Here is a 14,422-nt window from a genome sequence, read left to right as displayed (position 1 = left end):
AAGATCTCAAAATGGTCCCTGGACTTCATTGTTTCTGACGAGGATGACGTGCCCCAGGCCACCTCCCAGGAGCAATCTGGACCCCCTCCTCCAGCCCTTCCGGCAGAACAGTTCAGCACAGCACAGGACTGAAGCTGCCAAACCCGATTTTCCGGTGGCTGCCCAAGGCTGGCTAAAGCAGGAAGCCCTCCTCCTGGCATGGACCCCTCCGGCTACCGTTCTCCTCCCCCTCACCTGATTCCCTGCCTGGGCTGTGCGTTCGGCACCTGTGCCAGCTGTCCCAGTGTGCCACCCCTTCCTCCACCACCTGCTTACCATCTCCCCTGGGCTGCTTCCCCAGCACCATAAGGTGTGGGCCAGTGCCACCCCTCTCTGGGCTTCAGTCTTCCCATCTCCAGATGGAGAACAGCGGCCTTCCCACGGAGCAACTCAGGGGGAGGGGTCTAAAAGTAGACGTGAATAGCAGAGGGCCCCTCGTCTGCTTGGTGGGTTGGTGTGGGGCTGGGAGCCCAGCTAGGGTGTGAGGAGGAAGCGCTGTTTGTGGAGCTATCTAGGTAGAACTGCTGAAATGAAGGGTGCAAGGTAAGAGGTGTGCGTGTGTGCTCCCTCTGGATTCCTTATGTTATCTGGCCGATGGGAGATGGAAGAGAAGAAAGAGACAGACATCATCCTTAAAGCTTCCAGGTTCCCAGTGTTCTGTCTCCCGTTGAGGAAGACCTCTCCTTGTCTTCACCTGTCTCATCTCCAGAACTAGCAACCTCCCTTAAACACAGCAAGCACTACTGAGTCAGAGCTGCAGACCGAGAGGCAGAGGCACCTGAGGAGTCGCAGATCAGCCAGGGCCCTTCACCTAACCCAGGACCCTGCTGCGGTTGCCCTACAGCTCAAGCCCCCCTTCTTTAGTCTGGGAATCATCCCTGTGTTCTCAGTCACCAAAGAACTCTCTGGTGGGGTGAAAGAGAGTGACCTGCACCCAATCATCCAGGGACGCCATCTAAGGTGAAGGAGTGGGGACCTCTGGCAGTGGCTTCCTCTGAGAGCCCGGAGGGGGAGGAGAATTGGGAACCTGGAGGAGGAGGGGTAATGGAGGAGAAGTCATTGCAGATGGAGCTAAAAATAGCTGGAAGAGATGATGTCATCGAGTTCCCTCTGCTTATCACCCCCCTCATACACGTACATAGAAACACATACACACATTCAAAGACACAGATACACAGAGACATAAGCAAAGGCATGAATGCTTGCATTACACACAGTGATACTGGGGGGAAGCATTTGGGCCTCAGGGCTGCAAGGGCAGGGAAGTCCGGTGAGTGTGTCTACCTGTGTGTGCCTGAGTTTGCATGAGTATGACTGCATGAGTCTATGTTTATATGCTTGTGTTCTTGTGTGTGGGTGTATGTATGTTTGTGTCTGTGTATGGGCATGCCTCCTGCAAGGGGTGGGTGGGTATCTATTGCATTCTTGCTAGTGCTGATCTCAGTTCATAGCATGTGCCTGAATACATGCATTTGCTAATTATGTTGTATATATGCGAATCCACTTATATTTACATGTCTACATTTGTTAGTGGACTATGTCATGTATTTGGTTGTACAGATTCTTTATGGGCCTTGGACACTGGTCCAGCCACCTTCCAGGTGCAATTAAAGTCCAGCAGCTTATTTCCATACCTCGGAGCCCAGCATTCTCTGGATCCAGTGTAACTGTGAATTATCTGCCCTAGCCCTCCCCACAGGATCTCATGCTCTGGCAGGCTTATAGTAGATGTACTTAACTCATTTTCCTCTTGGGAGAGGAAAATGATGTTAGCCAGGCTTCTTAAACCCCACATAGGCCACCAAAGGTCTTAGGGATTGCTCCCACCCCCCAATCCTCACACTAGCCCATGTACAAATCAACTCATTAGAGACAAAGACACTCGCAATGTTTCTACCACTAGACACAACCCCACAGAAACACAACCCACGGAAACCTAGTTAAACCCTATGACACATGGGCACGCACTCAGAAATCCAAATGGAAAATCCCCAGGCCAGACAGAGCGCAACACCCTCCCCTGTTCCTGGGCTCCAACTCAGTCTTGCCCCACCCCCAGTGCCCCAGCTCAGCTGGCAGTCCTGGAAAACGCTGACCTCAGAGGATGGCTGGGGGCTGAAGGTGACATGTCCTCCTCCTACACTAACCATTCTGCACCCCTCCCTCCTGCAGGCTGCCCCCTCCCCCTCCTGACCTTCATTTTCAGTTGAGCTGATGCTGCTTTGGTTTGCCTCGGCCCTCACAACCACCCCTTGACTCTCAGGGCTGAGAGCAGAAGCACATTCAGTCACAAAGGCATATCTAGTCACACGTGCCTTAATGCGCAAGTTCTCCCATCACACCCAGGAGCAGCCACACATACATACTGACCAGCACCAGCGTACCTCATACTAGAGCACTTGTGGGGTTCTGTCTTTCATCCGGTCTCTCTCTTATCTGTGCCTGCTTGTTCTTTCCAAGATGCCTTGTGCCCATGGGAGTGTAAGGCAGGAGAACCCCTTACCTCACAGGGCAGATCAAATGCTGAGAACAAAGATGGGTTTGTCTGGCTGACCTTGTCCTGTCCTTCCACTGTCTAACTGTGGTTCACGTGTGCTGTCCCTAAAGTTCATCCCTAAGAGTATCCAGCCCCGACCCTATCCTCATGTCCTGCATAGTTGGAACACTTCAGAATGGGGTAAAACAGCTTAAGCAGAGTGATTGTATTTGTTGTTCACCGCTGACAGCCCTCTGGAGGAGCAGGTCCAGTGCAAGACAAGCTTCTGGGCATTTCTAGAGGATTAGAAAGCCCCCAGGTTGACAGAGGTGTCTGAGAACTGGAGAGAGAAAAGAGAGGGAAGATTTAAAAAAAAAAAAAAAAAAAGTATTTGTGGAGGCTAGGGGCTGGGGAAATAACTCAGTGAAGTCCCAGTCCTATTAGCTCCTGAGGTCGATCCCAGAATCCAGGTAAAAAGGCTTCCTGTGGTGGTACATGCTGATAATCCCAGCACTGGGGAGGCAGAGAGACACATGGATGCCTCCTGTCAGATGGTCAGCCGGCCTAGCCTACTTGACAAATTCCAGGCTGGTGAGAGGCCCTGTCTCCAGAAAAGGTGCATGACATCCAAGGTTGTCCTTTGGCCTACACTGCATGCCTACACACATGTATGCATGTGTCCATGCACGCACACAGAGACAATAGGCATGTGTGAACACCCCACAGCTCACCCATCGCCCTCAAGCCCCCTCCACTTCAGTCCTGCCATTTTTCATTAAGGCTCTCAGCATTTGGTGATCTGTGCCTTCAAGACCCCACCATAGCCCTGGGATGGAATTCCACAAACTGTCCCTTAGAGCACATAAACAGAACAGGAGAACACTTCTACTTTTCAAACCCCCACCTCGAGTCACAGATTCCCCAGCCCACACTCCCCCACTAACCTTGTGGTGAGAGGATCCACACACTGGTGGTAGTATTGTTGGTGTCACTGATGTTTGTGGTCATAGTGGCAAGGTTGGTGACAGCTGGGGCTCGGGGTTTCTGCCGGTATGTTCTGCGGCTACACTTGAACATCCTGGGACACCGGCTCCGGGGCCCACCTATACCTGGCCTTGGGTAGGGAGAACTCATGCCCCGAGGCCGAGGGGCACGGACAAGCTGAGGGGGCCCCATGACCGCAAAGAGCTTCTGAGGGGTTCTGCTGGCCAGGACAACTGAGATCTCTATGACATAAGGAGCCCACCTAAGGGTGGTCCTCTTTGTTACAGGTTTGGCCCAGCCTCCACCCAGACATAGATCAGACTTCCTCACAATCCTCTTCATGGAGTCTAGCCCAAGAGGCAGACAACCACAGCTTGGTCCTTTGGGGAAATGAACTCTGGTGGTGGGTGGGGGGGAATCACTTGGTTATTTTTAATCATCCACATTAACAATACTAACAGTATTTATTGAGCACCTACTGTGTGCCAGACACTAAGCTTAGTACTTCACAAACATGACTTCATTGAATCCCACCACAGCCCTATGAGGAGATTCTATTATTAGTCTTATTTATAGAAGTTAATTCTCACTCTTCCCATTAGTTGGAGGTTTGCAAAGTCATCATAAACATTGACTTAACAAATACTGAAGCTGCATAATATAACTGTGTGAATCAAGGTTAGCTAACAAAGCTGAGTATGGTGGTACACACCTTTAATCCTGGAAGGCAGAGGCAGGCAGATCTCTGAGTGTGAGACCAGTCTGGTCTACAGTTGGGGCTACACAGAGAAACCCTGTTTCAAAAAACAAAAACGAAAAAAGGAGGCCGAGTATCTAACACATACATATCCTCTAAAGTATATCACAACTTTCTTGTGCTTAGGAATACTAGATTATAGTTCTTCAGCACCACTGGGGCTACTTGGGCCAGCAACACTATTAATGACGTAATAATCATCAACAGCAACACACACACACACAAATAAAACATTTGAATAAAAATTATTGGTAGTAATTAGACTGCTGGGCAAACATTGGCTTGTAAGAGCTGAAACATATTTCTGAGGGCAGAGGGTCCTCCTGTTTAACACACCTGAGCTGGAAATGTGTGTCAAGCACTCAGAACTTTTTCCCTCTGTAAATAATTGTGAAAGTGACACAAGAATTGGTCTTGCAGTTACAGATGAATGTGGTGACTAGGTGAGTTCACAGATATGGAATCTGAATAATGAAGATTGACTGTATAAGGAAACCACCTTAGTCACAGAATGTAGAGGCAGTCGGGGGTTCAAATCCAATAACTGCCAAGATCCAAAGCCCAGAGCATTCACCTTTTGCTATTCTATGCTCATTTATTTGTTTATTCAGGATATTCGATAACAACCAGGGACACGGAAGAATGTGAACTCCCAGAGTTCTTCCTGAGATGAAAAAGAAAGTCCCATGGAAAAGGGGGTAAGAGATGCGAACCCTGGCTTCACCCGTTCTTGTAGGAAGCAGACAGGAAAGTTAGTGTTTACCCTGCTTGAGCTAAGGTGAGGAACTTTGGATTTGCCCAATTCTCCCCACTTTAACCAGACTCTCTCCCTTCTATCACCTCTTGTACCTTCAGTCCTTCAGGAACTTCAGGTCCCATGTGGGGCCTCACCATCCCCCGCTCTGTTCTCCTTAACTTTTAGCCTCTGTACCTGTGAGCCCTCTGCCCTTACTCATGCTCTGGGCCAAAGCCTCCTCCCTGGCTCTCTATGGAAGTCCTACCTGCTTCCTTAGAGACTCCATTAACATTTAAGATAGGCTGACATGAAGAGTTCTGGCTCTGTCTCTCACAAGTTATGTGATCCTAACAAGTACTTAAGATTTCTGGGCTTCTGTTTTTCCCCCATATTTAAAATAGGGATTAAAAAGAAAGTCTAAAATGTGTGTGGCAGCCTAGACCTATAATCCTAGCATGTGGGAGGTAGAGGCCAAGAGGATCAGGAGTTCAAGGTCATCCTTAGCTTTACAGAGTCAGTGGCCAGGCTGGACTACTTGGGACATACAACAAAAAAACCCAAACCAACCTAGAATAAAAAAACAAAAAAGAAAGTCTATTTCATAGGATTGTTGTGCAGAAAAAAAAAACCACGTTGCACATTAAAGTCATGTTTTATTAATATAGTCTGATACAGTTCTGGCTGGCCTGGAACTCACAGAAATCCACATGCCTTTGCCTCCTGAGTGCTGGGATAACAGGCATGACCCACCAAGCTCAGCCCATTTGCTTAAATTTTGAGATGGGATCTCACTATCTTTTGCCCAGAAGGGTTTTAAACTTGTAGGATCAAATGATCCTCTTGCTTTAACCTCCAGAGTAGCTGGTAATACAAGTTTTGGTTTTTTTTTTTTTTTTTTGGTTTTTCGAGACAGGGTTTCTCTGTGTAGCTTTGCGCCTTTCCTGGAACTCACTTGGTAGCCCAGGCTGGCCTCGAACTCACAGAGATCCGCCTGGCTCTGCCTCCCGAGTGCTGGGATTAAAGGCGTGCGCCACCACCGCCCGGCTAATACAAGTTTATTATCTGCAATATTATTAACCCCTTTTCTCTGTCTCTACGACTGCCCCTTTCCTCACAACCATAAAAAATCCACTTCCAAGCTGCAGAGATGACTTAGCAGTCAAGAATGCTTACTACTTTTGCAGAAGACCCTTTAGTTCCCAGCACCTACATTGGGTAGATCCAACCATCTATAACTCCAGCTCCAGGGAACCTAAGGCTGTTTTCTTCTGGCCTTTGCAGGCATCACGCATGTGAACACACACACACACACACACACACACACACACACACACACACACACACACTTTACCACCACCATCCCTCACCTAAAACCCATCCCATAATCCCTCCAGCAGTGCTCTCTATTCTGACCTCTTGTGCTCGTTGCTCTGCGCCACAGAGCAGGGAGAAAAACTCATTCTAAAACCCCATAACTATTCTCTTACACAGACTAGGAAACAAAGACTAAAAAACAAATCTCAGAAATGGCCAAATAGCAGGATGGGGTGGGTCTGCCTGTAACCCTAGTACTAAGGAGGCTGAGTCAGGAGGAACAAGAATTCAAGTTAGCTGGGTGTGGTGGATCACACCTGAAATCATAGCACTTTGAAGCCTGAGGCTGGAGGATTGCCTCAAGTTTGAGGCCAGTCTGGTCTATAGAGTGAGACTTCTCAAAATAAGTAAAGCCAGACTTGGTGGTTCACACCTGTGTTCCCAGCACTCTGGAGGCAAAAGCACACAGGTTTCTGAGTTCAAAGCCAGCCTGGTCCACACCAGGAGCTCCAGGACAGCCAGGGTTATATAGACTGTCATAAAAATTGAAAAATAAATAAATAGGGGTTGGAGAAATAGCTTAGCGATTAAGAGCACTTGCTGCTCTTCCAGAAGACCCAGATATGATTCCCAGCACTACATGGGGATTCATAACTGTCTATAATTCCAGTTCTAGGAGATCTAAAGCCTTCTTCTAGCCTCTGCACATGGTACAGAGATGTACATACACATACACATAAAACACTCAAGCATATTAAGTAAAATTTAAATTAAAAAATAAGCTGGAGAGTGATGGTACATGTCTTTAATGCCAGCACTTGGGAAGCAGAAGCAGGTGGATCTGAGTTCAAGGCCAGCCTGGTCTATAGGACCACTTCCATGACAGCCAATCAATGCAGAGAAATCCTGTCTCAAAAAAAAAAAAAAAAAAAAAAATCAAAGATAAATAAATAAATAAATTGTCAGTGTAAGTGACTCACATCTTTAATCCCAGTACTTGGGAGGCAGAGGCAGGCAGATCTCTGAGTTCAAGGCCAGCCTGTGCTACAGAGTGAGCTCCAGGAAAGGCAGCACCAAAACTACACAGAGAAACCCTGTCTCAAAAAAAAAAAAAAAAAAAAAAAAAAAAAAAAAAAAATTTCCCAGGTCCCATGGTCAGATAGCTAAGAAATGACAGAACCAGAATCTGAGCACCTGAATAACTATAATATCTGAATAACTGGAGAGCAAGAACTTGTAAAGACCCTCTCACTGAGGACTAGTGGTGTGGGAAATCAGAGAGGGAGCCCCAGAAAGAAAGGGTTCCAGAACCTTGGCATGGGACTGTCTCCTTTGTAGGCACACAGTGCCACCTGCTGGACCTCTGGGCTGTGCACAGAGGTCCAGAACATGGAGAGGGGAAGAAAGAAGAGAAAAAGATAAGGAGCGAAAAGATGAAGGGAGGGGGCTGAAGAGATGACTTAGAGGTTAAGAGGTTGCGAAGGACCCTGGTGGGATTTCCAGCACCCACAGGGGGGTTCAAAGCCTCCTATAACTGCAGTTCCAGGGGATTTGATGTCCTCCACTGACCTCTAAGAGAACCAGGTTCACATATCAGAAATATGCAACCAAAAGGATACTAAAAAAAAAAAAAAAGATGAAGAGGGAGAAAGATGGGGAACTTGAGGTTTTATGGAGGGAAGAGGACAAAGAACCATTTCCTGTTCTGAGGAAAGAACAGAGGTTACCAGACTGTGATCATTTCCTTGAAAGCGTGTGTGTGTGTGTGTGTGTGTGTGTGTGTGTGTGTGTGTGTGTGTGTGTGAGCATGTTTATGTGCATATGTGTATGAGCATGTGCATATGCATGTGTGTGTGCTCCAATAAATGTGCGTGTACGTGTGTGTTCACTAGTGTGTGCATGTACGTGTGTGCGTGTTTGCACATTCAGAAGTATCAGTCCATGTTATTATATATGTGAGTTTTGTGTGTAAACATGGATGGCAACCTGAACAGATGTGGGTGCCAGTGAACACACAGATTCGAGGGAAGGATCATATTACACTATTGTGAGCAGGGCACACGGAAGTTCTGGAAAGGTTCTGCTTTCCTGACTCTGCTGTCCCCTTAACCCCTTTCCTGAGAGGAGAAGAGATAGAGCCTGTAGGTGACATTTCCTGGTGGAGATTTACTATTGCTTTGGGTGTTGGGAACCTATCTCCAGGCAGTAGGGGGCAGCAGGGGCAAAGGAGGTTGATCAGCCATGGGTGGGGCCAGGAGGCGGGCGGGCGGGCGGCAGGAGGCTTTTAAAGCACCTGCCCCACCTGTAGCTGAGCAGTGCTGTGTGAGGACTGGGCAATCCCTCATCTTTCTGCCAGTACACCAAGTGGCAGCTTCCTGGAGCTGTTCTGTTTCTTCAAGAGCGCAGCAGATCCTGTTCAGAACCTATTACCAAGAGCCCTGAGCAGGTGATGGCATAGGGCTGAGATTAACCTATGAATGGACCAATCTGGAAACAGGTTTGGGGGCTGGAAAAAGCCAGTGGGAAGGTACTGAAAGAGTCTAAGGTTGGTCTATGAGGAAGACCAGGAAAGACAGGTATCAGAAAAGGGAATTGAGAGTCCTACAGTGTGGGAGTGGGGCTTGTAATACCTGTGTGAGAATCTGGGGATGTTAGGATCAGGGAATTAAGTTCTGATAACAGTATCTGGGTAGTATAGGTGGGCAGGGAACTGGGAAAGTCAGGATGGGAACTGGGAAAAGTTCTGAGATATCAGAGTCCAGACACAGGGTCAGAAATTTGTGAGAAATCACAGAATGTTAGACTCTGGTACCTAGGGTCCAAAAAGCAGGGCCAGCCCCGGGCAGGTGGGACAGAAGGCCCTAATTTGTACATGTCTGTTTCCCAGGACCCACCATGCAGTGCTTCAAGTTCCTTAAGGTCATGATGTTCCTCTTCAATCTAATCATCTTTGTAAGTATGGCAATTGTGGGCTTTTGGAGGTTCCCTACAAAAGCAAGTCACAATCTGAACATAGCCCAAGCTGGGGAATAGGAGACTATGTACCCAGATGCCTTAAGAATTCTCCTTAAGAACAGGAAGTGAGGGTCTTCCCAAATGCTGATTCCTAACTCCACAAATAGCCTGGCTGCCACATGGGAGTTTGGGTGAAGATGGGAAGGTTAGGGATGGAGATGCTTAAGGCTCTCACCTCCCTTCCAGGAAGGATCAGTGTAGGCTGGGATAGGCTAGCAGGAGGGATTCCCCCTTTTTTTTCTATAGGCATTCAAGGTTCAGAGGGGAAAGAGGGTCTGCTTAAGTTTATAGTGCAAAATTAACTACCATGCATGGAGAAGTTGAAAGGAGAGCGGCCTCATGCCTCTTAGAGTTGACTCTAGCAACCCTTATGTATTCAATAAACATTCATTGACTAGGCTGACATTGAAGGGACTGGGATTGTTGCTCAGTGGTACAGCATTTGCTTAGCATGAATGAGGCCACAAACAAAAAGGAAAACATATTCACTGACTAACACTCTATGCCATGTGCTAGGGTAGAAGGCAATCAAGGCCATATACTGCCCTTGAGGATCTCGGGACCAGTAAACCAAACAGGCTGATAATTGTCAAACAGGCTGATAATTGCTATATACACTGATAATTGCAAAGTGGTACTTTCAGATTTACCACCAAGGCTAAGGGAGTCCCTGGAGGGGTTGAATCTAGCCTGGTAGGAAAATACTTCCTGGAGGAAGTAGCTGAAGCTGGACATTTGCATTGGGTGGGGTGGGGTGGGGGCTGTAAAGTGCATAGAAAGGCCCAGAGGTAATGAAATTTGATATTGTTTAGAAAACCAGGAACAGATTATATAGGGCTTGTTTGAGAAGCTGAGCCATGAGGCCCAAGCCCTGGAGATAGTGACAGAGATAAGAAGAAAGGAACACAGTAAATAAAGGGGTTCGTCGCAGAGGGGTGGTGGAACAGACAAAGAAGAAGTCTTAGAAATAGCTTGAGCAACTCGGGGAGAAGGAAGGGTCATCCCCCAGGCTCATGTGTACTCAGTGGAGGTACACGGATATTTGAAAGCCACGTGCCTGCTAGCAGCCAATGGAGTTATAGGGGTGGGTGGAACCCTGGCAACAACAGGGGAAAGTCTATCTTCTACCCCCTCCCCAACCTCTGTGTATATTTTAGAACCCCTGATCTCAAAAAAAGTGAGTTTTTGGAAACTGGAAGTATTAGAGATGAGCAGAAAAATAGCCACCGTGAAGGAGACATGGGGCAGTAGGAAGGAAGTGCAAGAAAACACTGGTCAGGGGCTAGTGCCACCAGAGAAGAACAAGAGAGGGGGGAGAAAGTAGAAACACCAAGTGTGCACCAGTTTAAAGAAAGTGGGCAAAGGAGCTGGGCGGTGGTGGCGCATACCTTTAATCTCAGCCCTCGGAAGGCAGAGGCAGGAGGATCTCTATGAGTTCAAGTTCAGCCTGGTCTACGGAGCGAGTTCTAGGACAGCCAGGGCTACAGAGAAACCCTGTCTCAAAAAACTAAAAAGAAAAAAAGAAAAGAAGGAAGGAAGGAAGGAAGGAAGGAAGAAGAGAGAAACTGGGCGAAGGGTAGATAGTCTCTTTGGCTCCAGTGTGGTCTGTACCTTGGACTTCCTTTGGCTGCCTTGAATTAGGTTTTATTCGTATAACTGAAGGAAGTACGAAGATTTCAACAATTGGGAGAGCCGGGACTCCGGCCTGATAGGGTTAAAGGCAAATCCAGTTTGGTTTCTGTCCTCTGTTGCCCAGGCCTTGCCAGACTGGGCAGAACAAGGTAGGAAGGCCAGGCTCCTTGAAATTTGACCCTGTAGGCTAGGAGCCCAGCTCTCTTGTCCTTAAGCAAACATCCTGGGATACAGCCACAATATATATCTCTTTACCCCCACCCCAGACTCAGTTCCTTAGCTGGACAGTGGGAGCTGGGCACAAGTCAGTGTCCGGTGCTGATCCACCGAAGCCCTTGGGTCAGCAAAGAGTTTGCTAGGAGCTGTGGGACCAGGGCCTCCTCCACTGAACCCTCTGAACCCTGAGGTTAAATCAGCGTCCTGAAGAGAAGCTGCACTCGGGTTCAACCTCTTGGTTTTTACTTGTCAGGCAGGCAGTGGTCTAGGTGAAAAAGGAGTGAGTCTGGCAGCTGATTCCACCCTGAAGAGAAATCAAATAGGGCCTTTGGGTAGATGAACCTCTCAACCTCCGCCCCTTTCAAGGTTTCAAGCAGGTGGAAGCCTCACCCTGCTGTTACTATAGTGACTCTTGAGCCAGCTCAACACTACCACCCGCCTGCTTTCATGTATCAGAGAACAGAGTTATTGTAGGCACCCACAGCCCAAGAATGAGTGACTAGACCTGTTTTCATTTCTACCTATGTGGCAGAACCCTGACTACAGAAAAAGGAAAGTTTTGGGCCTCCTCCCAGCCTGTGGATATTTCTAGAACCCCTGATCTCATTTTTATCTTCCCAGGTGAACAGACTGGTGAATTTGTGTGTCCCAGTTCCCATCTTTCTGGTACTAGTTAATGTTTCCCTCCACACACAATAGGTAGCTAGAATCCCTGGTCAAGGGAAAGTTTCCAGACTTGATGGTGAGAAAGGGAAACATTACTAGCACTGTTTCAAAGACTGACTTCTGTCCCCAGCTGTGCGGTGCGGCCCTGTTGGCTGTGGGGATCTGGGTGTCCGTCGATGGGACATCCTTCCTGAAGATCTTTGGGCCACTGTCATCAAGTGCCATGCAGTTCGTCAACGTGGGCTACTTCCTCATCGCAGCTGGTGCTGTCCTCTTTATCCTTGGTTTCCTGGGCTGCTACGGTGCTCACTCGGAGAGCAAGTGTGCGCTCATGATGGTGTGTCAGACCCGGCTCCCCAAACCACAACCAAGGGTCCCTTCATCCCTGACACCAGCCACTGGGGAATCCCAAAAGCTTACCCTGGATTACGGGAGCCTCACCATGGGGGACCCCTGCCTCTTTTATGGGAGTGGGTAGGGCAAGGAAGGCCAGTCTCCCTAAAGTGTACTTCCTTGTCCCCCACCCAGTTCTTTGTCATCCTCCTCATCATCTTCATCGCTGAGCTTGCAGCGGCTGTGGTTGCTTTGGTGTATACCACAATGGTGAGGCACGGGGATGGGGCAAGGGAGAAAAACTGACCAAAGCCCCGAGAAGTGGGTGGTGGACCTGTGAATGGCTACTTCCCCTGCCAGTCTCTTAACACTGGCCTGACCCATCCAGGCAGAACAGTTCCTGACGTTGCTGGTGGTGCCTGCCATCAAGAAAGACTATGGTTCTCAGACTGAATTCACCCAAGTGTGGAACTCTACCATGGACGGGGTAAGGTGGGCTGGGAGGATTTGGGAGTGGAGAGGAAAAACAAAAACAAACAAACAAACAAACAAACCCACGGCCCCATCAATCACCAATCCTATTTGTCTGCAGCTGAAGTGCTGTGGTTTCAACAACTACACAGATTTTAACGGCTCACATTTCGTCGAAGAGAATAAGGTCTTTCCTTCTTACTGTTGTGGCAAGCCTGGTAATAGCACTGAGGGACCGTGCACGGAGGAGAAGGCCAACAGAACACAAGTACAGGTACGGGCTGACGTGGAAGGGCGGGGTTACTTTTTTTTTTTTCAAGACAGGGTTTCTCTGGGTGGCCCTGGCTCTCCTGGAACTCTCTCTGTAGACCAGGATGGCCTTGAACTCGAGGTCCACCTGCCTCTGTCTCCTGAGTGCTGGGATTAAAGGCGTGCACCATCACTGCCTGGCATGGCTGGGATTGTTTTAATGGCCTTACAGTAGTAGTAAATGGGTGAGAGGTAGGGCACTGTCAGCTATAAATACTTTCTCCCTTCCCCCAAGGGTTGTTTCAAACAGCTTCTGCATGACATCAGAACCAATGCGGTCACTGTGGGTGGTGTGGCAGTTGGAATCGCAGCCCTGGAGGTAAGTCAGTGAGGAGACTGGACCTGGGTGTAGTCTCCACTAGACCAGTACAGTTTAACCCATCTCTAAGGCTTCTCTAGAGGAGGATTTCTTGTGTTTTCTTTCTGGAGCTGAGGACTGAACCCAGAGACCTATGGATGCCAAGCATGTCCTCTACCATCAAGGAAGCAATGCTTCATGTAGGCTATTCAGGGTGGGCAGGAAGCCAATCCTTGATCTCAATCATGGCCTTTCATGTCTCCCTGTTCCTCCCCACCAGCTGGCTGCCATGATTGTATCCATGTATCTCTACTGCAATCTGAAATAAGACTGTTTCTACCTCCCCACTTGCTGCTGCCACATGGAAACCAGGAAGAGGCACTTGGCACAGCTAGGCAGCGGTGACCCGGGTGGAGATGAAATCTAACAACGTCATTTGGGCTGAAAGTGGATTTGCCTTTGCTTGCTCTGGACTTTGGGCTAAATAGGGACCAACTCTTGCGGGCTGTGTGTCTGTCTTGTCCTTCTACTGGTGGGGCTGGGGAAACATCTGTTCCAGAGTCTCTGAAGCAGCCACTTCTGCCCATCTCCTTCATCTTTTCTTCAACCTTTGACACTCCCTTAATATAAAAGTGGCTCTTGATGATCCCAGCACTCCACTGGTGGATGAAGGCACTTATAGCCTGGGCATATTCAAGTCCAGCAAGGTCATAGAATGGATGTGTAGAAGGTGTTTTGGAACCTATAAACCAATGAAAACATTTCTATTTGGACTGTGTATACTTGGAGAGATGGGTCCAGACTGCCTAAATTGCACTGCTTTTTGTGAGGCTGGAGATTCAGCAGGGTGGAAGTGAGGTAGGTATTTGGGCTTCAGGTCTGGGAGGCAGAGTAAAAATGGTCAAGAGGGCACGGAGGAAGTGGGAGCTGGGTTGGTCTGCCTTTATGTATCATGAGAGGACTTTGTCCTGAAAGTTCTCCCTCCTGGTGAAGGGCACTGGACTGGAAAGCTATGAAAGTAACAAGCTTGTGCCAAGTCAAGGAGGGGAGAACAGAATTATTGTCAGGGCTGTGGGGGTGGAGTCACTCTTTGGGCTCCAAGAAGCCCTCCAGGAACCCTGATGAGTAGCTCTAAGCTATGTGCCCTACTTTAGAGAACGTTAAAATCTTTTCTTT

At 48.4% G+C, this 14,422-nt stretch overlaps 2 protein-coding genes across 4 annotated transcripts; one reads left to right on the top strand and one right to left on the bottom strand.

Moving 5' to 3' along the window:
• The first annotated feature begins 472 nt into the window (after window positions 1-472).
• On the top strand, window positions 473-13,961 carry Tspan1 (tetraspanin 1). Of its 3 annotated transcripts, none has more exons than XM_059254759.1 (9): window positions 473-582; window positions 4,868-4,954; window positions 9,194-9,258; window positions 11,966-12,172; window positions 12,364-12,438; window positions 12,557-12,655; window positions 12,761-12,913; window positions 13,184-13,267; window positions 13,527-13,961. In XM_059254759.1, exons 3-9 carry the CDS (start codon window positions 9,202-9,204, stop codon window positions 13,572-13,574), a joined length of 723 nt encoding a protein of 240 aa, XP_059110742.1. In that variant the 5' UTR covers window positions 473-582; window positions 4,868-4,954; window positions 9,194-9,201; the 3' UTR covers window positions 13,575-13,961. The 3 variants fall into 3 exon arrangements, with proteins under 3 accessions (XP_059110742.1, XP_059110743.1, XP_059110744.1); XM_059254760.1 differs by lacking the exon at window positions 473-582 and adding an exon at window positions 3,466-3,786; XM_059254761.1 differs by lacking the exons at window positions 473-582; window positions 4,868-4,954 and adding an exon at window positions 8,624-8,752.
• On the bottom strand, window positions 2,727-3,743 carry P3r3urf (PIK3R3 upstream open reading frame). Its single transcript, XM_059254762.1, has 2 exons — window positions 3,460-3,743; window positions 2,727-2,855 (listed from the first exon to the last, which is right to left on the bottom strand). The coding sequence occupies exons 1-2, from the start codon at window positions 3,689-3,691 to the stop codon at window positions 2,812-2,814; spliced, it is 276 nt and encodes a 91-aa protein (XP_059110745.1). The 5' UTR covers window positions 3,692-3,743; the 3' UTR covers window positions 2,727-2,811.
• Window positions 13,962-14,422: the final 461 nt, after the last annotated feature.

The sequence above is a fragment of the Peromyscus eremicus genome, chromosome 2, assembly GCF_949786415.1.
Source record: "Peromyscus eremicus chromosome 2, PerEre_H2_v1, whole genome shotgun sequence".
In the NCBI taxonomy this organism is placed as follows: domain Eukaryota; kingdom Metazoa; phylum Chordata; class Mammalia; order Rodentia; family Cricetidae; genus Peromyscus; species Peromyscus eremicus.
This window is presented reverse-complemented; position numbering and strand designations above follow the sequence as displayed.